At 42.7% G+C, this 24,200-nt stretch overlaps 1 protein-coding gene across 1 annotated transcript; it reads left to right on the top strand.

Moving 5' to 3' along the window:
• SERINC3 (serine incorporator 3) lies at window positions 62–18,774 on the top strand. Its single transcript, XM_018057903.1, has 10 exons — window positions 62–222; window positions 6,702–6,863; window positions 7,427–7,617; window positions 9,213–9,292; window positions 9,946–10,083; window positions 10,210–10,379; window positions 11,168–11,258; window positions 13,216–13,396; window positions 15,040–15,267; window positions 16,111–18,774. The coding sequence occupies exons 1-10, from the start codon at window positions 184–186 to the stop codon at window positions 16,247–16,249; spliced, it is 1,419 nt and encodes a 472-aa protein (XP_017913392.1). The 5' UTR covers window positions 62–183; the 3' UTR covers window positions 16,250–18,774.

Below are 24,200 nucleotides of genomic sequence, written 5' to 3'. Positions count from 1 at the left end.
CCCCACCAGTTGAGCCCCGCCTTCTCCCCGAACCCCCAAGGCTGGTGGGCGCGGCCACGCGGTGACGCAAACCGTACGTTTCCGGTCCGAGAAACCGTCGCGTTTCTGGGGAGACGCCTCAGCCGGCAGTTAACCACCGTGCTCTGAACTCGGGTGTCGGCCGCTTCCATCACCCGCGTCACCATGGGGGCCGTGCTGGGCGTCTTCTCCCTCGCCAGCTGGGTGAGTTCGGGGTCTAGTGTCTCTGTTGGTCTTATGGCTTGGGGCTGGGGTGGGGGTGGCGCGACAGGGCTCCCCAAGCCGTGAGCCCCGAACGGGTCTGGGCCCCGGAGGCCAGGGGGTTGGGGGGCCGGCCCTGGGCTGCAGAGGGTATACAAACCCGGGGAGGTCCAGGGTGAAATCCGCGACGCGCTGCGATCGGATGCGGCCGTTCTCCTCCTGTGTTTGCTGAGGAACGTAAGAGGCCAGGTCTCCATTGTTTACAATCTGATCGCCCCGCCCCCGCCAGCCTTCCGGCTCTGGGTTCCTCTGGAGCTGGGATGGGGCCGGGGCTGGGCTCCCTAGGCCGGTGCTCTCTGGTTCATTTCCAAGCGCCTTCTTGGGGTGGCGTCATTTATTTGGGCGGTGGGGGCAGGGTGTGTGTGTGGATAATATATTTATCCCATAGCACAGGATTTGCCAAAGCTACAGAGTCTGTGGCAGAGGTGAGATTTTTAACCAAGGCCTGGGTGCGATTCTGGCTCAAGAGAAAGAAGGCCTTGTGGATTATTATTCAGAATTGGAAGTCATGGCCTGAACATTTTGGGGCCTCGTACAAGTCATTTCTTTCTGGCTTCCCTTAAGATGAGGACCATCATCCCAGCATTCCTCGCCTCCAGAGCTGTTGTGAGGATAAAGTGAATAAATGGGTTGAATCACTTTGTATATATGGGTTGAATCAGTTTGTAAATTGTAAACGTCATATTTGCAAAAGGAAAATTATGGTATCTATGGAAGAGAATATGCTGAGTTCACTCATGCATTCACTTCAGAGGGGCATGATTCCTTAACATCATTTCCTTGTTTCCTAATTCCCTGCCTGACTTAATTGGCCAAGGAGTCAATCTCAGCTCATTCCACGTCCCTATCTTGGGGACAGACTATATTTTCCATCCTTTAAGATTGTTGAACATAAAGCAAAAGAGCTATTGGTCACTTAAGGGCCTCGTGGCTTTCCAATATTTTGACCTTGCCAAAAATAAGAAATCTTACATGGTTTATTTAATACACCTGTTTAGATACAAGTTTCATGAAATAATTCTTTGGCCTCTGCTGTACTTTCTTCCATCACAGTAAAAAAAAAAAAAAATCCTGGCCAGTTGGTTTTTACAGTGTTTTACAAAATAAGTGTTTTGCAAATACTTACAGTACATTTACAAAATTGCAGCATTTACAAAATAAGATTTAGGGGGAAATAGTTAAGAAAGTCATTAACTAGGGAGTAATACGGTAACTTGAAATCTGAAACACGTGGTGGCTTTGATGTAAAGCCGAGATTTGAGCTGATGCCATCAAAACATTTCTACCTATACATCACTTTTATAGTTTACTGATTTCTTTTGTTCAATGGGAACAGCAGGTAATTCAGTGTACCAGGGAATGGAGTGAAGGGAAGGAGAATTAAAAGAAAGGTAAACGGAGCCAAGTCATGTAGATGCCCAGTGATCAACCTAAGGACTTTGCTTTTACTCTTTCCTGATGATGGGGATCCATTAGAGAAAAGAAGAATGATGTGAACTGACACCGTGTTGCTGTGTGGAGAATAGATGGTGAAAAAGAAAGGGTAAAGCAGTGCTAGGGGAGGAAAACCTTTTATCCTGTTCTCCGTGGATTAGTGGTCGGGCCTGCAAATTAAACTAAGACAAGTTAGCAAGAAAAAAAAGTTTGTACTTGTGCAACCCACATACATGTAGGAGTTTTCAGAGATGAACAACTTGAAAGAGCGGTTAGAATATAGGATTTTATTATATGCCTTTCTTAACGGGTGGAGGGGTGCAGGAAAGCGCTTCCCTGGGAAAAACAAAGAGGTTTCTTTACGAAAGGGGAATGGGTTTTTAGGAGAACAAACAGGAGATAAGAAAGTGTGTGATAGTACTTGTTTATGTGAGTGCAGAGGTCTTTTTCTCTTCTTCAAGGCAATAAAACTCCCTTGGAGAGAGAATTTATGGCAGTTGCTACATTCAGTCAGATGAGAAATGCTCTGAGAGGGCATTTTTCCCCCTGTGTCTTTGGAATCTCACATGTTTTCATCTTAAAATAATTTTTATACTAACTCAGGGTTCTGATTGGGTTACTGTAGCAGCAAGATAGGAGCTATTGCATTTAATCCAGGTGAGAGATGATAGTGGTGACTGGACCAGTTTGATAACTGAGGATGCTATGAAAGTAGCTAGATTCCGGATACATTTTGAGGTTCGAGCTGATGTACGGATAAATGGAATGAGAGTTTTGGGAAAAGAAGGCATCAAGGATGACTGCAAGGTGTTTGACCCGGGCAACAGGAAGAGTATGCCTGGGTCCTTGGACTCTTTAATCAATAAAAATTAGTAAGAGGCCAGACGAGAATTTCAGGCAATCCAGGAGGAAGGAAAAACAAGCAACAGGTGCCTTTGCTTGCTCCCAAGGGGTGGAGGATCTGGTTCCTTAAATGGGATGTGGGTAGGGACGGATCAGTGGGTTGAGTAAGAGATGTGGCTGAAGCTGTCTGCTTGCTCCCCCCCCCCGCCCCCCGCCTTGCTGCTGTTACATGCAGGGACCATGCACAATACCCTGTGCTGTTTTGCTCTCCACGGCTCAGAAGTAGCAGTTGGTTTATGGCCCTGTTGTATCTTATTGTTCATGCAGGCAGTTATTTTTAGTCCCTTACAGTTTCTTTGTATTCTGCTGCTCAAGGGTTGGTCCAGGTGCAAGCACTCTGGGAAAGGGTCCCAGGTTCCGGCTTATCTCAAGTAGAGTTATTTATGGAGATAGGTGTGGAGCCTTATACCAAGGTCACAGATGCGGAGCTCCACACCAAGGTCATCTCTGGAACTGTCTGAGCCCCATAGCAACTGTTGCCATGAACCCCCCTGATCTAAACCAGCCTGCTCCCTGACCCCATATTAGGTACAAATACTCACCGTAATACTCACCCTCTAGCACCCTAACCAGGCACCTAATGCCACCCTTCCAGCAGGGTTTTTTTTGGTCTTGAGGCTATAAAAGTGAAAAGTGATAGTGTTAGTTGTTCAGTTGTGTCCGATTCTCTGCCACCCCATGGACTGTAGCCTGCCGGGCTCCTCCCTGCATGGACTTCTCCAGGCAAAATTACTGGAGTGGGTACCGTTCCCTTCCCCAGGGGAGTCTTCCCGACCCAGGGATCAAACCCAGGTCTCCTAGTAACTCTCGAAGGGGTCTGCTCTCCCTTGAACCAGCCCACTGTTCTAACAGGTGGCTCTCCATGGTCTGTCAGGAGGCTGGCCCTCTGTGCTAACAGCCAGACTCCCACTCCAGTAAACTCTTCTCTTATTCTGTCACGTGTCTGACAATTCTTTTCTAACCTGCACACAGATCATGAAAATAGGGGAGTGACGTAACATATAGTAAGATATGTTTGTTGCGCAGTTTGAGTACCTATTGTGTAAAGGTGCAAAAGATAGAATGCTAGGTGGTCATCCCCTGCCCACTCCAGGTACAGACAGTTATAAACAAGTAAGTAGGTGTACTGGTTTGCCAGGGCTGGATAACAAAAGACCACAAAGTGGATGACTTAAATAATAGAAATCGATTGGCTCGTCATTTGGAGGCTAGAAGTCTGAGATTAAGGTGTCAGCCAGGTTGGTTCCTGGAACTCTGTTCCAGGCTTCTTCCCTAGTTCCTGGTGGTTTGGCAGCAATCTTTGGTGTTCCTTGGTTTATAGATTTCTGCCTTCACCTTTGCATGATGTTCTCTCTGTGATGCTCAGCTGTGTTCAGATTTCTCCTTTGTATGACACCAGTCATGTTTGATTAGGGGCCCACTTTTCTCCAGTAAGACATCATTTTACGGAGTTATATCTGTATTGACCCTGTTTCCAAATCAGGTCACATTCTGAGGTACTGGGGATTAGGACATAAACGTATGAATTTTGGAAGACATAATTCAATTGATAGCAAACAGTGGGCAGTTATTATTAATTTAATTGGCTAGAGGGAAAACAGCTAAAGGAGTTAGAAGCATGTGAGTGCAGACAAAATGAACTGGAAGCAATTAGTGTCATTGTTTTTAGCTGTAAAATGTCTGTATCTCTATCTATGACCAGACACAGACTTCTGTTATGGTCTTTTGACCCAGACTGTAGTTAAGGATTGAAGACTGGGGCTGGGGGGTCAATTCCCCATGGCTGTTTTGATTATGGATATTACTGGTTATCGTGATATATGGAGCCCCTGCTATGAAAGAAACTATGCTAGGTGCTGTATACTGCTGACATTATCTCATAAAAGATTATCACTGGGGCCATACTGTAAACCAGAATCCCCCAGTGTCTGCATCTGCTGTTTCTGCTGATGATTCTGAATTAGCCTATCCTTGTAATGTGCCTTGATAACGTCACCTGTCAAAGCAATTCAAGTGGTTTCCTAATCAGGCATATAGAAGAACGGCTCAAAGCATGTCCTCGCGTCTGGAATGCTTGTTAGGAGAGTTTAGCTGACCAAAGATCCAGGTGACTCTTTTTCAAGTGAGGGGAAGTTCACATAACATAAGATTAACTTTTAAAGAGTATAATTGTGGCATTTAGTACATTCACATGTTGTGCTGTCATAACATATGTCTGGTTCCAGAACATTCTCACCACCCCAAAGAGGAACTCAGTGTCCACTTAGCAGTCAGCTCTCTTCCAGCCTCTGGAAACCACTCCTCTGCTTTCTGTCTCCAGATCGACCTGTTCTGGGTATTTCATATGAATGAAATCACACAGTATGTGACCTTTTGTGTCTGGCTTCTTTCACTTGGCATCATGTTTTCGAGGTTCACCCATGTTGTACCAGCTATCAGTACTTCATTTTTATGGCTAGATAATACTCTGCCTTTTGTGGGTATCTATATGCTATTTATTCATTCACCAGCTGATGGGCATTTAGGTTGTCTCTGCCTTTCAACAGTTGTAGATGGTGCTGTTTGGAACATTCATGTCCAAATTTTGTTTGAATACTTGCTTCAGTTCTTTTGGGTGTATGTGTGAGTTGGAATTACTGGGTCATATGATAATTCTGTGTTTAATTTTGAGGAGTCTCTGGGTTACTCTTCAGTGGAGCCTAAAGTCTTGCTTCTGTTATTTGTAAGGGTTTCTGTGTAATGTTGCCTCATGCTGTAATATTAGATTTGGTAGCTAGGATTCTCAGAAATCAGCAGGTGGAGTTAGGTTTCAGTTTTTCTCAGTATTAAGATATATTGTTTTTAAACAAAATATGCTGTCTGTGGGAACATAACCAACACTTAGTGGGCCTTTACTATGTTTTAAGTACTGTGTTGAGTGCTCATTTAATATAGCAGTGTCTGAAGGAGGAAGATTCTTGTTACTGAGTTTATTTTACACATGGAGAAATAAGCTTACATTTTGTAACTTGCTGAGGTAAAATGGTAGAAATAACACTGACTCCAGAGCTTGCTGGGGTCCAGCCTCAGCAGGATCCAGGGATACCCTCAGGATGGAGGGCGTTGGCAAGAGAGAAACTGAGGCAGCCTCTCAGTCTTTCTTTGGACTGCCTGTTTATTTCAAGCTTATGATTCTCTTTTATACTTTTACAAAAGCATTAGGTTAGAGGTTTGATATTTTTAGTTCCCATTGACCCAGATTTATTTTTCTCCAAAAATCATTGTTGCCCCTCAAAAGGAGTTCCTTCCTCAGCGGTTCTCTTATCTACTTCTTCTCATGTGTCCTTGTGAATACGCTGTAACTCATGCTAACGTCTGGGCTGCATACCGCATTCCTCAGTTTATTTCGTATCTTTCTAAGTCCTGTTTGCCCCTAGTATCCTAAGTTCACTATTTCTTAGAAAGGGCTTCTAGCTAATAATATCTCTAAAGTCCCTAATTTCTATAAGCTATAGTAGAATATGCTAACATTACAGCAATCCTTAAATCTTTAGCTTCTAACTATTTTAATTATTCCTAAGCCCTAAATTCAGCAAACTTCTTTGCCATAAACATTTTTCTCACAAATGGGCCTCAGATAGGAATCCCTCCCATGGTCTCAAGCTGCGGCCTCTGTGCTCACCCTGGAACACTCTTTTGTAAAAGTCCTTGAACAAATGTCAGTGATTAACTTTATGAATTATTCTTTGAGCACAGCTGCAGAAGGCTTTATGCGTTCTCTTGCTCCTCTCAAAAACAGTAAGCACCTTAATATTCTCTTCAGTCAGCTCAGCAGAGGAAAGGAAAACGCAAGTCAGAATCACAAAGCCTAACTCCTTATTCTGGGTGTGTGCCTACGGAACAAAGGGAGGGGGTTTAGGGCTGTGCCTCTATTTTGTCAGTAATGCCTAACGCGGCTCCGACAAGAGCTCATGCTTTTAACCACTTGCTCCCAGCTCTGACTCTCAGAGAAGGCTCTCGGAGCCTGGGGTGCCTGGCCTCTGTCCTGGATGCCGGGAAGGGGCCGCTGAAGGCCGTCTCAGGCGGCGATGCTCTGTCCGTCGCAGGTCCCGTGCCTTTGTGGCGGAGCGTCGTGTTTGCTGTGCAGTTGCTGTCCCAACAGTAAGAATTCCACCTTGACTCGCCTCATCTACGCTTTCATCCTCTTCCTGGGCACCGTTGTCTGTTTTATCATGTTTCATGAGGGGATGGAGACTCAGCTGAAAAAGGTAAGTAGAAGTAACATTATATTAACATTACAGTAACAAGTAACATTATTAATGTAGTGGTTTTAATTATTTTATGTTTTGCAAAAATTTTAGTTGTAATTAGTATTTATTTCTTCACTGTTGTGAAACTCAATCAAGTTCAGTGGATTGGTTGGGATCGAACATTTCAGTTCTAGTCAAGACAGAGTAGGAAGGTATTAATCTTTTCCCGAAGTAAAGGTAGTATCAGAAGCAACATCTTTAGTCTAACAACTTTCGAAAAGATACTAAAAGAGTGGCCTCAAAGCTCTTTTAAATAAAGTATATTTTAATCTAGACTAGCCTTTATTTGCAGAGAAGGGCCAAAAAGACAGCACTTGACTTTTATTTTTAAAATGCAACTTGTTTATATTGTTCGGTGACAAGATTGTAAGTGAATTGAAAGCCAAAGCGAAAAGTCCCACAGGAGGGTCTTGCAGTTGTTGAAGTGGCCGGTTTTATAAATCCAGGCTTTTCTGTGGTGGGATCGAATCTCTCTTTAAATGTGGATATTCCCTTAGCATTAAAATGTTTTTTCTTTCCAGATACCTGGATTCTGTGATGAAGGACTTAGTACCAGGATTACTGATATTATGGATAAAGATTGTGATGTGCTGGTTCGTTATAAAGCTGTGTATCGAATCAACTTTGCCTTGGCCGTCTTCTTCTTTGCCTTTTCTCTGCTCATGTTAAATGTGAAAACGAGTAAAGATCCCAGAGCAGCCATACACAATGGGTAGGTAGGAATTATTTATTGTTAACTTGTCACAGTGTTGTATCTTCGCCTTCAGCGGTTAATGTTGCCATTTTGGTGAAAGCAGTGCAGTATATAATCAGTGGCCCAGATGTACTTCTCATCTATTATACATGGAAAGTTGTGTCAAGGTCAGTTTCAGTTGGAGCCTTGCAGTATAGCGGAGGTAGAGTGGACAACGAGAATCTTTTTTTTTTTTTTTTGTATTATTTATTTATTTAGTATTTTTAAAAAATATTTTTGCGTCAGGTTCCTATATTTCTCTGCACACCTATGAAACCGTTCAAGCATTGTACTAGGCACTTCACACACAGAAACACACTTTTTTTTTCTATTGTTAAAAGATAAACATGTACCTGCTATGTTTAGACAGGATACAGAAAGATAAATAGTGAATATATTTGGGGCACTGATTCACATGTTCTGTCGCTTCCCACTCCTGATCCCCAGTTCCTCTTTTACATGTATTTCAGAGAGGTTAAAGAAATTGCCTCAGATCTCTCAGCTAGAGAGGGTTGGCGCTGGGATCGAAACTCCAATCTGTTCAGCTCCAAAGCTGCTTGCTTTCTGCACTGCCATGCAAAGTAGTGTTTAAAGGTTGACTAAAAGCCAGGTTTGGACTTGTGATGAGCTGTGTGATTGAGGGCAAGGGGTTTGTGTCCAGTTGCCTGATGTGCAGCTTGCCAAACTGAGATGCTGAGATTTGCAGCAGAGCCCGGAAGACACATCTTGGATCCGCCTCCCTGAAGGCCAGAGGCTGTAGGTACTTACGGGATAAAGAAGCAGGGTAGTCTTACTTGTGGGAATGGGAAGGTAAGGAACAGGTGCTGTAACCGGTGTTCTGCACAGGTCTTTATCTTAATTACAAGCTTGAAATGGCAACCCACTCCAGTATTCTTGGCTAGAAAATCCCATGGACAGAGGAGCCTGGAGTCCATGGGGTCGCAAAGAGCAACTGAGCGGACTTCACTTTCACTTTCTTTAACAGGATACTTAGCATAATCAGGGGGTGGAGTTTTTGGCACTCTGAATTCATTGAACCCCCTGTGCAGGCCCTGTTGTAGGGTCAGTAGTCCCAACCAGTCTTAACCAGCTTGAACTGGACAAAAACTAACTGCCGGTTTCTGAAAAACAGCTTAAGTCCCCGTTGCTGTAGCAACCCATACATCAGAGGCAAGTATCTATAGGGGTGGTTAAAGAGTCTTGGGATATATTATCTAGGCTGCAGGTAGGAAGGTATGAAATTTAAAAAAATTTAGACAAGCCTTGTGAAGGCAAGGCCGCAAATGGAGGAGTTGTTTAACGAGCTGTTAAAGCAGGGAAACTCTAAGGTAATGTGTTTCTTTCTTATTAACGTGAATGATTGGATCTCTGCTAATATTATGATTGGATCTCTGCTAATATTTGTCCTCAAATCGTGTGAAATACTGAGTGAAGTAGCTTCATGTCAGATGAAGAAACAAGCCCAATCATGTTGAAAGTGGCTAGTAAGGCTTTATTTTTACATTTCAGAAGTTTATTTTCTCAATGAAAGGGAAAAATTAGCATTTCATAAGTGTACTTTTATATTTTAATAGATTTTGGTTCTTCAAAATTGCTGCCATTGTTGGTATCATGGTTGGATCTTTCTATATTCCTGGAGGCCACTTCAACACAGGTATGGTTCACTATAACAGGGGCTAATTATAATGTATACAAACTCTATAGATGACTGCATTCATTACTGATTTTGCAGAACTGGTAATTAAGTGAGATGGTGTTCAATTATCATGACTTGATACTAATATTAAGATATTAATTGACTGATTAAAGCCAGGAGACATTCAGCCCACTTCTCAGCTATTCTGAAGCCAGATGTTAATTGTTTGCCAGTATTTTAGGTTTCCCTTCTCACTTGGCAGTATGAAGTTAATCGGGCTTGTCAACATAAGGACTCGTAACCGTGTGCTCCACCGTCCCCGTTTTAACCCGCTTCCTTTTTGTGGCGTCATATGGCATCTGTGGATTTCCACTGTGATTTATATCCCTATGAGTAAAGGAAAGGGCTTATATCTTTTCCGTTTGGAATGTCAGACCATGGGCTCTCCTTAGCACAAGCTAGAATAGATTTTAAAAGGTCTGAAACCCAACAGAACACCTGTCACAGAATGCCTTTGAGTTTGGAATTGCGATAATCTTGCTGTACTGCTCAGGACAGAATATGTCTTATTATTACCTTTCCTTACTTGAAACCTTTTTAGTGTGTTGGACAGTAACACTCTGATATGTTGCTCCTGTGGTAAAGAATAACTTTGTGCTTTTGGTTTGTAGCCTGGTTTGTTGTTGGCATGGTAGGGGCTTTCTTCTTCATCCTCATCCAGCTGGTGCTGTTGGTAGACTTTGCTCACTCTTGGAATGAATCATGGGTAAATCGAATGGAAGAAGGGAATCCAAGATGCTGGTATGCCGGTAGGTGTCAAACCCCTATGAGAGCCACACTGCATTATACTACGTTAAACTGGGTGAAAATTGATCCTCGTTAGTTTAAAAGTTTGTTATAACTGTGAGCATTCATGTTCATTTTCTATTTTCTAGCTTTACTGTCTATCACAAGCTTGTTTTATATCCTGTCAATCATCTTTGCCGGGTTGCTGTACAAATACTACACCAAACCAGATGGCTGCACAGAAAACAAGTTCTTCATCAGTTTTAATCTGATCCTTTGCGTGGTGATTTCTGTTTTGTCAATCCATCCAAAAATTCAGGTATGGTTATGATTTCTGCTTCTTCCTCCTATGAGAGATTTTTAATTAATGCTAAACTTGAAACCTAGGTAACCTTTTATATGAATTTATGTCCAAGTTTATCTACTTAAACGTTTTTCTACTGTAGCATGATAAAGTCTTCATAATTAATCATAAAATGTGCCATTGAATGTCAGTATTATAATTAAATGAATAATTTTGCTATTATTTAAGGGGGAAAAAACTATGTAACTTGAGAATTTATTATCCTTATAAAATTGTTTATATCACAAGAATGAGTCTTAGAAATCTTTAGCAGAGATATTTTAGGGGAATTAAACTAGAAAAATATGATTTTAATATTTAAAACACAACTCATGCTCCTGAGTTTCCTCATTTAAATACCATATTTTAAAAACTCATGGATCTTCAGATATGAAATATGAAAAGAACATCACCTCTCCTTTTAAAAGTGAGAAAACTGAAGGTCCAGAGAGTTGATGAATTACCTAGCTGGTTAAGGGCAAGGCTTAGCTTTGATTTCACTATACCAGGGAACTAGTGGTAAATCCAAGCCTTTGTATGATACACAGGAATTTCCAGGGTTATGAAATGCCTGAGAATTGGTGGTATATGCCTCCTCTTTCTTGGTTATTTTTCAAGCTAACTTAAGCTGAAAGGTTACTTGTCATCTTTCATCTGTCAGGCAGAATCAAAAGGTTCTCAATAGCAGCTCAATGGGTCCCAGGAAGTACGTTTTTAGAAATCCAGCCCTTGCAGTTCCTATTGTTTTCTTTTCGATTCCATAGGAACACCAGCCTCGTTCTGGCCTCCTGCAGTCTTCTCTCATCACCCTCTACACCATGTACCTCACGTGGTCAGCCATGTCCAATGAACCTGGTAGGCAAATTTTAAAAGCACATGCATTTGATGGAAAGAAAGTAAGAAATGGGAGTTCTTTGGCAGTGCAGCGGTTAGGACTCAGCTTTCACTGCTGTGGGTGTAGGCTTGATCCCTGGTTGGGAAACTTAAGATCCCACAAGCTGTGCCATGCACACCAGGAGTGAAAGAAAGTACGAAATAACCCCTTTGGTGGGTGCCAGAACTAGAGCTGGAGCAAATGTCAGACAAACAAATGAACAAACAAAAACTTCACTTAAATGTACAATGCCTTTGGTATTTACCTCTCAAATTTTATTCTCCATGTCTGCTTCTAGCTGTTCAGAGCTGAAAGCCTAAAGGACCACCTGAAGGACCTTTATATGTCCAGGCTTTTACCCGGACTAAATCAGATTAGTTAAGGGCTGAACAAGGCAACATTGTTTTGGCCCTTTGTAGAATTATGTTAATTGAATTTTATGTTGGTGGTACAGGCTTCAGAAGAAATAGCTGCAGGAAATCTCCTTTTGTAGGTCTTACGGGATTGTTTCTTAATATAGTATGTAGATGGGGAAGCAGTGGAAACAGTATCAGACTTTATTTTTGGGGGCTCCAAAATCACTGCAGATGGTGACTGCAGCCATGAAATTAAAAGATGTTTACTCCTTGGAAGGAAAGTTATGACCAAGTTAGATAGTATATTCAAAAGCAGAGACGTTACTTTGGCGACTAAGGTCCGTCTAGTCAAGGCTATGGTTTTTCCTGTGGTCATGTATGGATGTGAGAGTTGGACTGTGAAGAAGGCTGAGCGCTGAAGAATTGATGCTTTTGAACTGTGGTGCTGGAGAAGACTCTTGAGAGTCCCTTGGACTGCAAGGAGATCCAACCAGTCCGTTCTAAAGGAGATCAGCCCTGGGATTTCTTTGGAAGGAATGATGCTAAAGCTGAAACTCCAGTACTTTGGCCACCTCATGCGAAGAGTTGACTCATTGGAAAACACTCTGATGCTGGGAGGGATTGGGGGCAGGAGGAGAAGGGGATGACAGAGGATGAGATGGCTGGATGGCATCATGGACTCGATGGACATGAGTCTGAGTGAGCTCCAGGAGATGGTGATGGACAGGGAGGCCTGGCGTGCTGCGATTCATGGGGTCGCAGAGTTGGACACGACTGAGCGACTGAACTGAACTGAACTGTGGACTAGTTTTCAAGGAAAACCATTACTGCAGACCATCCAATGATGACTCAACTTATTTTTATTGTATTCCTGTATAACTGCAGAGACAGGAATAGGGATAAACTCCTTGTGCCTTTTTTTTTTTTTTTAATAACCAGGCCAATTTTTTGAATCTACCTTATTTTGCAAACAAATTTATCTTTTTTAAACTTTTTGTTTTATATTGGATTATATTTGATTAACAATGTTGCGATAGTTTCAGGTGTACAGCAAAGTGATTTAGTTGTACATTTTCCCATTTAGGCTGTTACATAATATTGAGCAGAGTAGGTCCTTGTTAGTTATCTATTTTAAACATAACAGTGTATACATATCCATCCCAACCTCTCCACCACCCTTCCCCCTGATGTCCATCCCAACCTCCCCACCACCCTTCCCCCTGGTAACTCTTAAGTTCCTTCTCTAAGTCTGTAAACTCCTTATACTTTAAGCACACAACTGTAGAGCCCCAAAGACTTGCTAGTTAAACTTCAAAACCAGTTAAATCAAGATTGACGTTTATAAAATTGGACGAATACTCTGTTGCTGTAGTTTTCTTTACTCTCTATCGAAAACCAAGTCTTTGATTGCAACACAGATGTGTTACTTACTGCCCAGTTGCAGGTTCTTTGAAGTATAACATTCTCATGTTTGAAATTGTGTTTTGTTACCATGACTGAGTGATGTGTAAACACACCCCTCAAATCCTTTTGGACCCCGATGAGTTATCCCTAAAGACAAAAAGCAGTTTCTCATTGTCAGATCGTTCCTGCAACCCTGGCCTGTTGAGCATCATCACGCACATGGCCTCATCCACCTTGGCCCCTGCGAATACAACTGCTCCAGCCCCTACCCCTGCTGTGCCGTCAGAGAGCGGGCCTTCTCTGAATAAGGAGAATTTCACTGGGCTGTTAGTCTTTGTTCTCTCCCTTTCCTATTCTAGGTAAGTTAAAAAGTCCTTGACTTGCCTCAGTTAACCCTAAAGTGTATGTTTCTATAAGTTCAATAAATCTGAAATAATTCCCCCCAGCCTTACTAAGAGATATGTTCTCCTTTGTATAGGAAGATAAAGCCCTTACCTGACCTGACTCTAGATTAGCTAGAATAGTGGCTCTGAAATTTGGTTGGGTTATCTCTTTTTTTTAGGGTGATGTTTATTTTATGATCATTGTAAAAAATATACGGAACTAGCAGAATCTTATGCACGAAATGCTCAAGTTGGTATTTAATCCAAAACCTCAGATACAATCTATGTTAGCAGTTTGTACTCATTCTCTCACCCATTTTTATTGATTGATATTGTCTATCTAATAGTGTGTGATACTTTAATAATTTTAAAATGTGAAATAATACAAATAGGCCAGGATATATTTATATAAACTAACAGTATAAGTGAGGGCAGTTTAAAGTAGGAAATGAAATTGTCCTCCCTCTAAATTCACCTTTTCTGTGGTTAAATTTTGGCACATATTATTTCAGACTTTTTTCTTTTGCTTATACTATCTATTAATCTATTTGTATCTATATTATTATGTATATTTTTATAAATAGTTACATAATTTTATATCACTTGATATATAATTTAAAAATAGAGAACATACTATATAATAGTATAACAGTATACTATTCTGAAATACATATGAATTTGTCATAATTTGGACAGCTTTGCTCACATAATGTGTAGTTTTACCCTTTTTTTCCCTTTTTTTCTTTCTTTTAATTATTGCTTAAAATATGGGTTGGCCGCCATATTTTGGCTTGGGCTGACTTCCTATTTCTCTAAATAAAGTTTTATTGGCTTATAGCTATGTTCATTTGTTTCATGCTCTCTGTGACTATTTTTGTTTATTTCCTTTGATTCTTGATCTTAAGAGGGAAGCTTTTAATCTTTCACTATTAAATACAACTTTTTCATAGAGGCCCTTTATCAATTTGAGGAAGTTTTCTATTTCTAGTTTGAGTTTTTTATCATAAAAAAGTACCAGATTTTTGCCAAAAAATTTTTTTCTTAATGTCTGTTGAGATATTCATGTGGAATTTGTCCTTTATTTGTATGTACTTTAAAATTCAATCATTTAACAAACTTTTAGTAAGCATCTGCTGTATATTAGAAATGCATAGATGACTAAGGTCATTGCCAGAAGGTCATTCCTTGTGAATAGCAAGGAAGACAGGAGTGGTTAAGTGATACAGCAGAAGGAAGAATAAGGAGCTACGGCAGTTTAATCCAGCCTAGTGATGGGGTGACGTCAGAGAAGACTTCCTAGAGGACATGGTATGATTAGAGAGTTAAAGAGTGAGTGAGTTAGCTGGACGAAGGCGGACGTTGCATTCTGAGCAAAGGAGAGATACTTCTGGAATCCTGGGAGCAGACACCGTAAGCATAGTGTATTCTGGGAAACCCCTCCAGGCAGTTAAAGCACCAAATTGTAACTGTTAGGATCAGAATTTTAAGCAAACCCTTCAGAAGCCCTTCAGTCCCCAAAGCAGGAGCAGTTTAGAAATAACCTTTATGTGTAGAGGCCCGTGACAGCACTTCATCTTCATGGCCCCCTTCTGATTTACCTTCCTGGGATCACTTTGCAGCATCCGCAATTCCAGCAATAGCCAAGTAAGTAAGCTGACGCTGTCAGGAAGTGACAGCGTGATCCTCCGTGATACGGCTGCCAATGGCGCCAGCGATGAGGAAGACGGACGGCCTCGGCGGGCAGTGGACAACGAGCGAGAGGGGGTGCAGTACAACTACTCCATGTTCCACCTCATGCTCTGCTCGGCCTCCCTGTACATCATGATGACCTTGACCAACTGGTACAGGTAGGAGGCAGAGAACTGAGGAAGCCCACTTAGCCCCCTGGGGTTGCCTGTAAGAGCTCCTGACCTCAGAATCCCCTTCTTTTACCCATATAATGAAAGTGTGTTCCGTGCTCACGTTTTTCTGAAATACTTCTGAATTTTTTTTCTCCTCTTGCATTTAAAATCCAGTTGGAATGCCTACAGTGAAAATTATGGGAAGCCCTTCCAAACTTGAGTAACTCGAGAGAGAAAATCATGACATAAAGTGATCTGACTTGTCTTTGTTCCCTGAGTTTTCTTTGTCTAGAGATGGCCATGTAGAGTATTCTGATCAAAGGAAACATCTGGTAAAGCAGGGAAGATTCAGTAAATTCATTTCAGTCTTGAATTTTACCAGTATGTAGAATAGCCAGATGTTCTTGAAGAACTTTTTGCAAGGAATGGTCAGAGTTCTTCATGCAGGCTAAAAGATAAAAGCTGTTTGAGCGGCAGAGCCCCCTGCTCATAAAAACGAAAAAATAGCAATTTTCTCAAGTCCCTTCTGGTAACTGACTAGAGTAGTGAGTGTCAGGCGAGTTTCAGTGGAGACTTTCTTAGCTTTTGCTGAGGGGACGCTTTATGCTGAAATTAGGCTCCTTTACTTAACTCTCAGGGGCTTCCCAGGTGGCTCAGAGAATCTGCCAGCCAAGCAGGGTTCGATTCCTGGGTTGGGAAGGTCCCCTGGAGAAGGGCATGGCAACCCACTCGAGTATTCTTGCCTGGGAAATCTCATGGACAGAAGAGCCTGGTAGGCTGTAGTCCCTGGGGTTGTAGGACTTAGTGACTAAACAACAGCAACCACCTAACTCTCTGCCGTTTTCTCAGCCCTGATGCAAACTTCCAGAGCATGACTAGCAAGTGGCCAGCTGTGTGGGTCAAGATCAGTTCCAGCTGGTTCTGCCTCCTTCTCTACGTCTGGACCCTTGTGGCTCCGCTTGTCCTCACCAATCGAGACTTCAGCTGAAGCTGAGTGCCAAGGACACCACTGAAATTCATAAAGGTCTCCTTTGCTGAAAGCTCCCTTACTGTTTACTTTCGCTTCAACTAATATATTAAGCAAATGCTTTGCAAATAAGACTATATCCAGGTTTATATCGGAGGGCAAGATGGAATAATGCTTGATGCAGGATCAGAACCTTTCATTTATATCTCTATTATGTTTATTTGTAAGGATAGAGAGCAAAAGGAACAGATTGTGTTTTAAAGTGAACTACAGCTGTGCTGTGAAGAGAGTTCTTTATTAAGACTTGTAGGTTCCTACAACTTTGATTTAAAATGTAAGACAGAAAAATGTTGGATATTTGAGGTTGTCATTAATATATTTCTATTGCAGTATCTTTAAAGAACAAAGTAATTATAATAATGCATTTATATGACAGTTTTCTTCTGTGAAAGTCTTTACTGTGTGATATAGGCCCTCTGTTCAGTCCTTAAACTCAGTGCTTGGGGAAAGGAGTCTGTGTGCAGGTCTTGCCCCAGAAGAGGGGTTGTTGGTATGGCTGCTGCTTCTACGTCTTGGAAGTTTTTTTATTTCCTTTTTATTTTTTATACTACAGCATTGATGCTGCTTGATTCAAGCCTGTGGCTTTGCTAGAAATGTTAATTTCAATAAACGCTTTGTATGTTTGGTTAAGCTGAAGATTCACTTGAAAAACTGGTGCAGCTTTAGTCTATGTCATTATCTTGTTACAAGTATGTAAAACTATAAATGCATGTGAATATATTTGCACTATAAAGGTATTTGATTAAAATAGAAAGACTTACACTTTTTAAGGTCCTTTCTTTAACAGCTTTGATGAGTTAGCAGCATTTTAGGTTTTTCATTTTTTTAGACTTTTTTGGGCAGTAAGACTTATAAAGCATCTTCCAGAATGCTCTCCTGTTCCTTCTAAAATTTAAGGTCTGACCAGTGAGTAAAGTCTTGAACTCATTCAGAAACTCTACTAAATGTCTTTCCTGGGCAAGACACTTGGGTAGATGAGAGATAAGGCTTGCGTTCTCTGGAAGCTTCTTTGGGAGAGGTGGCACAGAGGGAAGTAGGATAGAGCAGTCTGCGTGCTCGGCGACGGTGTACTGCATGTTCTGTACCGGCCCCATCAGGCCTGGGATACAGCCGCAAACGGGACAGGCACCAGCTCTGCCGGCCTGGACTGAGTTTCAAAGAGGTGTTGCAATTAGTGCTGTGATTTAGGAATTGCAGAGAACTCACAGGAGAGGTGCCGGGTGGGGAGTGTCATGGTAGGCTTCCTGAGAAAAGTGACGTCTAAGCCAAGAAATGTTAGGAGTTCACGAATGAGAGGAATAGGGGAGTGGAGTGGCACCGCTGAAGGATGGACTGAACTGCATGAGAAGGGCAGGGAGATTGCAAAAACAGATACACTGTGTTCAGTGGAGCTTTAATGGGGAGAAGTGGTCTGGGATGAGGCCACGAAGGGCTTTGTAAACCACACTGAAGAGTTTGGACCTTGTGCAGGGGCAGCAGGGAACAGAGAGTGCCGTGGGCAGATGGTCTCGTCAGTCACTGCGGCTGATGTACGGAGATGGGATCTAGAGAAGGAGACCGGGGCAGTCCTTATGAGATCTGAAGCAGAGAAGGCAAGTGAGAATAGAAATTGACAGCTGAGAGTTCCTCAGTACTTAAACGTTTTAACTTGGCAGTTGATTAGCTGTGGGAGAGAGGTTGATTCCTGAGTGATGCTTGTTTAGCCGCCTGAAATCTCTGGTGGTGCTGTTTATATGGTGAGAAAAAGCAGAAGCGGAGGAACAACCTGCGCTAGAAGAAAGATGGAGGTGGGCTCTGAAGATGGCTGTTTGGGTTTGGAAGCATGCTTTGTTATTTTCTGTCAGGCTGGTCAGTAAATATTTACTGAGTACATACTATGCTTTACAATCTTAGGCAAATGACAAGCCATCTGAGCCTCAGTGTTTCCTTTGTTTGAAAGCTTATCTTGGTACAGAAGAGCATTTAGAGAGTAAAATTACTTTGCAAAGTGCTTAACCATTGTAAGCACGCTGGTGGTAGCTGCTCATCGCCACATGGGCTAAAATGAGACTGGTCAAGAGTCGGAGGTCAGAGATATTCAGCCGTAATCTAATGGAGGTGAGATTTGAGGGTTCTTACAGAATTAGACAGGGCCTAGAGGGGACAGTCTCAGCTGAGCTGTAGGTGTGGGGTCAGGAAGCAGGGCTTGATAGGAACTGTTGGAACTGCTACCATTTAAACCAGTACTTTATGCCCTGGCTCAGAGAGAAAATTGCCAGGGATGTGGGGGACAGTTAGGGAAGGTATAGCCCTTTACTCTGCCGGTGTAAAGCAGTCACCCCATTTTCCTTAAAGAAGGGCCAGCCAGATTAAGACCTTTAAGGGTCCTGAACTTTAAAAACATCACCGTGTACCACCCCTCCCCCACCTTATGTCACTTAAAAGCAATACTAAACTGTAAAATAAGTGTAACAGAGTCCAATAAAGTTTTTATTTTTTTCTCATGATGATAACTTTGATATTAATTTGAAATAACAAATTCGCTTTTAAAACCGAAGGGGCGGTGTCCCTACTTTGCTTGGTTATAAAATCAAGTTAAAACTGGCCTGTTGCTGGGACAGCCAGTAGTGTACTCAAGTTCAGCTCAGTTCAGTCGTTCAGTCGTGTCCAACTCTTTGCGGCCCCATGAACCGCAGCACGCCAGGCCTCCCTGTCCATCACCAACTCCTGGAGTTCACCCAGACCCGTGTCCATCGAGTCAGTGATGCCATCCAGCCATCTCATCCTCTGTCGTCCCCTTCTCCTCCTGCCCACAATCCCTCCCAGCATCGGGTCTTTTCCAGTGAGTCAGGTCTTCATATCAAGTGGTCAGAGTGTTGGAGTTTCAGCTTCAACATCAGTCCTTCCAATGGACACCCAGGACTGATCTCCTTGAAGATGGACTGGTTGGATCTCCTTGCAAACCAAGGAACTCTCAACAGTCTTCTCCAATACCACAGTTCAAAAGCACCAGTTCTTCAGCACTCAGCTTTCTTTATAGTCCAACTCTCACATCCATACATGACCACTGGAAAAACCATAACCTTGACTAGATGGACCTTTGTTGGCAAAGTAATGTCTCTGCTTTATAATATGCTGTCTAGGCTGGTATACTCAAGACTGAAGTGAATTATACATGTTGAGTGCTGAATCATACACATGCATTTAAAAAAACCAGTATTTTAGGTAAGCTCAGGATTCCTCTGTAAAGCAAGAGGGTATTTTGAATCCTCAGACCTATGATGTCATCCCATTTTAGAAGAGTCCCCTGGTGTCTCATCGCCATGAAGCAGGCCTGTCTGTCCTGCACTGTTGCTGATTGGGGGCCCTGGCTCCGAGGTCAGCTGTGTGCCCTAGGAATTCATTAAAGGCAACAGTGTGGCTGCCACTTCTGCATGCTTAGAGCTGGGAGAAAGCTTGTCGGCCCTTCTCGGATTTCCCTTTCTGGGTTGCTCTTGCTAGGCATTCTGTTGGATGGGAAATAAAACTCTTGATAATCAAGGATACTCCCAAAGAATGGCTGTGGACCTGGTTTTCTTTGCTTTTGATGTTCTGGACCAAACCATAACTCAGACCTAATTTAAACCCGACAACTTTTGTGTTCATTCCAGTCCCTGATTGATATTTTTCTTTTTAGATATTGAGGCTAAAGTGACTGTTCAGTACTATGAGGCACGTATTTGATCTCCGTGGATGGATGGCTGATGCCAGGCTTGTGCTTATTAATGGGAGCTACTGTTCATCTCTTTACACTTCATGTCAGTCTCTCCATCCTGTTACTGCCCAAATCGGGCCACCTGCTCAGTAGTCTCCTCACTACCATGGGGTGACTTCAGTCACATGGTGCCTGCATCCTCAGGTGAAAATGAGAGCTGCCCCCAAATAGCAACATGTCCCAAGGAAGGAACGGATATTATCCACAGCTCTGTAAAGTGTTGATGATTCTCCCCTTTTGTAGATCACACTGAGGTGTAGAGAGGCTAGTGTCTTGCCCACAGACACTTTAGTAAGAAGCAAAGCAGAGAAACAAATCCAGGGCTGATTTAGATCCCAGTCTCCCTTGGCCTCTAAGGATGTAGGAGATAAACTATAGAGACTGCTTCATGTAGGGGGGCCAGGCCAGCTGACTCTCTACCCATTACTAATGAAGGAAAATTAGTAGCTCCTTGAAGGCAGTAACTGCTGTCCTACTGGGTCAGTGTATTCCAAGAGGGTTGGTACCTTATCAGATAAGAGAGCAAACATTTGGTTAAAGTTTCTCTTTTCTTCCATAAAAGTAGTGCCCTTAAAGGAATTTATTACCAGCTTTTAAAAGTATATATATATATATAATTTTTTTTGTATTAATTTGGCTGGGCCGGGTCTTAGTTGTAGCATGTGAACTCTTAGTTGCAGCATGTAGGATCTAGTTCCCTGACCAGGGATTGAACCTCAGGCCTCCTGCGTTGGGAGTGCAGAGTCTTAGCCACTGGACCACAAGGGAGTTCCCCATCCATACTCAGCAGCTTTAAATGCGATAACATGAAACATTTGGTGCCATTTATTGTATAGAAGTGCTGAACAAGTACTGTGAGGCGTGGTCACTGGAGAAAACTAAGGGGTATTTTAGAAGAGAAACCAGAAAGAGCTGACTCACAGAAAAAACTCCTAAAGTACCTAAGTTGATCCTTTTAACACTGTTATGGAGGTAAAAAGAATTGGATCCATGAACTGTGTCTTTCCAGACATGAGAAACAGAGTTCCTTTGAGAATGCTGACCTGAAGAGGTGGTATGTTGCAATGTCAAGTACTTACTGTTGCATCATCAAAGCCAGCAATAACATATGGATATTCCGAGGGTTTCTCAACTGGCCCATCACCAACAAACCAGACCCACCACAGACAGGGACCTAGCTCCTGTCTGCTCTGGGGAGATGAACAGAGGGCAGAGACACAGCCATGAGGTCAGAGAAACAGCTAAGCAGCAGGCGACCAGAGCTGAGCAGGCCACACCCAAGTCACCCTCAAGGAGTTTGCGTTTACTTGTAGGTGCTTCCAGAATGAAGTGTTCAATTACAATCTGGGTCTCAAAAAACTAGGAACTTCTGCTTTCTATTCTCCAGGAAGCCAGAAAACAAGCCAATTTTTACACTGACGCTTTCTGACTCTATAAATACCTCCCTTCTTTCTATGGTCTGTCTGGGGGCTGACTCCAGCCATCAGGAGGAGATTGTGGGCTCCAGTCAGAGTGCCTGGCCTTGAATCCCAGTGCTGCTTAACTGTTAAGAGCTGTGTGTCCTTGGACAAGCTGCTTTTCTGTACCTTACTTCTCCCCCAGGGACAATAATACTATTTCATTAAGGGTGCTTGAAGATTAAATGACATTTTGTACATGAAGCGCTCAACAAGATGGATGCACAGCCCACAAGAGCACTCAGGGACTGTTAGCTATCGGGGTTCAAGGCCAGTCTGAGAAGTATACCTGGGCCTCGCGAGTGGCCCTCTGTATCACTGTGGACATCTCGCTCCACTTTCTTCACACTGGTGTCCTCTCACCACACCTGATCTTCAGAGGCAGCTGGCCTGCTGCCTTGAAAATGCACGTGCTGCCACAGCGCCCGCTTCCAGCCTCAGCAGGTGAGAGGCTCTCCCCAGATCACTATGAGGGAGTGAAAGGCACTGAGTTGGGTCCAACTCTTTGTGACGCCATGGACTATTCAGCCCATGGAGTTCTCCAGGCTAGAACACTGGAGTGGGTAGTCTTTCCCTTCTCCAGGGGATCTTCCTGACCCAGGGACTGAACCCAGGTCTCCCACATTGCATGTGGATTCTTTACCAGCTGGAAGCCCTGGCCATGAAAATAAAACACTTAGAATCTTTACCCAAACTGCCATAGTCACAAAAGAACTCCACACACACTCAGCCTTACAGAGATTTTTTATTATTTAAGACCCAGTCATGCATACTAAAATTACATGTTTTCACCATTTTGACTTAGAAAATGCACTAGAAAAATAAACTTTTGGTCAAGACAAACACTGAAGTAGATGACTCCACCACCACGTGTCCCTATACTTGAAGCCAAACTGAATTTCAGTTTGAAGCGAGGAAGGCAATCAGTGGCTGAAATGATGCCCCGATCTGGTCACAATTAGTCCATCTCCAACCCCTTCAGAGTCAGTGTCAGAGGCTCTTGGCCCCAGAGAACTTTCAAGTATTGTAACAGGTTTCCACCTGATATGCCAAGAGGTCAAGGCATATCCATAGGAATCCCAGCGGATGGCAGCTACTTAACTGCCCAACTAAACATGGTGCCCAGTGAGATGAAAGGACAAGTGGCTAATTGGCAAAGAGCAGAACAGTCACTAGCAAGGCTATTCACAAATCACCCTGGGCCTTTGCATGGAGCAAGCGCTATGAAGGAAGAATACCTGACTCTGACATTATATATTACTTGTATTTCAAGCCATTTCTGCGTCAGGAGAGCAGAAGGGAATTTATCCGAGATTTACAAAACTCACAGACCTCAATGAAAAGTGTGGCTTTTCAGATGTCTAGTGGGACTAGACATCTTTCCTGAACAGTTGCCATGTTTTCTGTTTGCAATCTCCACGCCTCTCATGCCATAGGACAGCCACACATCATTAGCTTAGCAGACATTTTACTTCCTAAATGAAAGAAGTGGTTTCAAAGGAAAACCTTAAAATGAGGTATTATGATAATACCACAACAGTACCATAGCTTTTGGCTACCCAAATGAAAAAGCGACCCCATAACTGATCTGAGAATCAGACGGCATTTAAAGTAACTGCCTACCCAGGGAGATTTCTGAAAGGCTCAACATCTCACAGGAATTCAGGGAAAATATCTCTTATTACCCTGACTCTCTTTCTGGCAAAAATGTAGTATCTTGTGAACTGAAATGTTTGTAAAGCTCTTAAGGACAGGCTCATGACATTGTACAGGAGGCAGTGATCGAGACCATCCCCAAGAAAAATAAATGCAAAAAGGCAAAACGGCTGTCTGAGGAGGCCTTACACATAGCTGAGAAAAGAAGAGACGCTAAAGGCAAAGGAGAAAAGGAAAGATACACCCATTTGAATGCAGAGTTCCAAACAACAGCAAGGAGAGCTAAGAAAGCCTTCCTCAGTGATCAAGGCAAAGAAACGGGAAAACAATAGAATGGGAAAGACTGGAGATCTCTTCAAGAAAATTAGAGATACCAAGGGACCACTTCATGCAAAGATGGGCACAATAAAGGACAGAATTGGTATGGACCTAACAGAAGCAGAAGATATTAGAAAGAGGTGGCAAGAATACACAGAACTGTACAGAAAAAGACCTTCATGAGCCAGATAACCACGATGATGTGATCACTCACCTAGAGCCAGACATCCTGGAATGTGAAGTCAAATGGGCCTTAGGAAGCATCACTATGAACAAAGCTAGAAGAGGTGATGGAATTCCAGTTGAGCTATTTCAAATCCTGAAAGATGATGCTGTGAAAGTGCTGCACTGAATATGCCAGCAAATTTGGAAAACCCAGCAGTGGCGACAGGACTGGAAAAGGTCAGTTTTCCTTCCAATCCCAAAGAAAGGCAATGCCACACAATTGAACTCATCTCACACGTTAGCAAAGTAATGCTCAAAATTCTGCAAGCCAGGCTTCAAAGTATGTGAACCATGAACTTCCAGATGTTCAAGCTGGATTTAGAAAAGGCAGAGGAACCCGAGATCAAATTGCCAACATCCGCTGGATCATCGAAAAAGCAAGAGAACTATGCCAAAGCCTTTTTCTGTGTGACCCACAAGAAACTGTGGAAAATTGAAGAGATGGGAATAACAGACCACCTTACCTGCCTCCTGAGAAATCTGTATGTAGGTCAAGAAACCACAGTTAGAACTGGACACGGAA

Source organism: Capra hircus, chromosome 13 (assembly GCF_001704415.2).
Source record: "Capra hircus breed San Clemente chromosome 13, ASM170441v1, whole genome shotgun sequence".
NCBI classification, from domain to species: domain Eukaryota; kingdom Metazoa; phylum Chordata; class Mammalia; order Artiodactyla; family Bovidae; genus Capra; species Capra hircus.
Note: the sequence above shows the minus strand (reverse complement) of the source record. Positions and strands in the feature narration are given on the sequence as shown.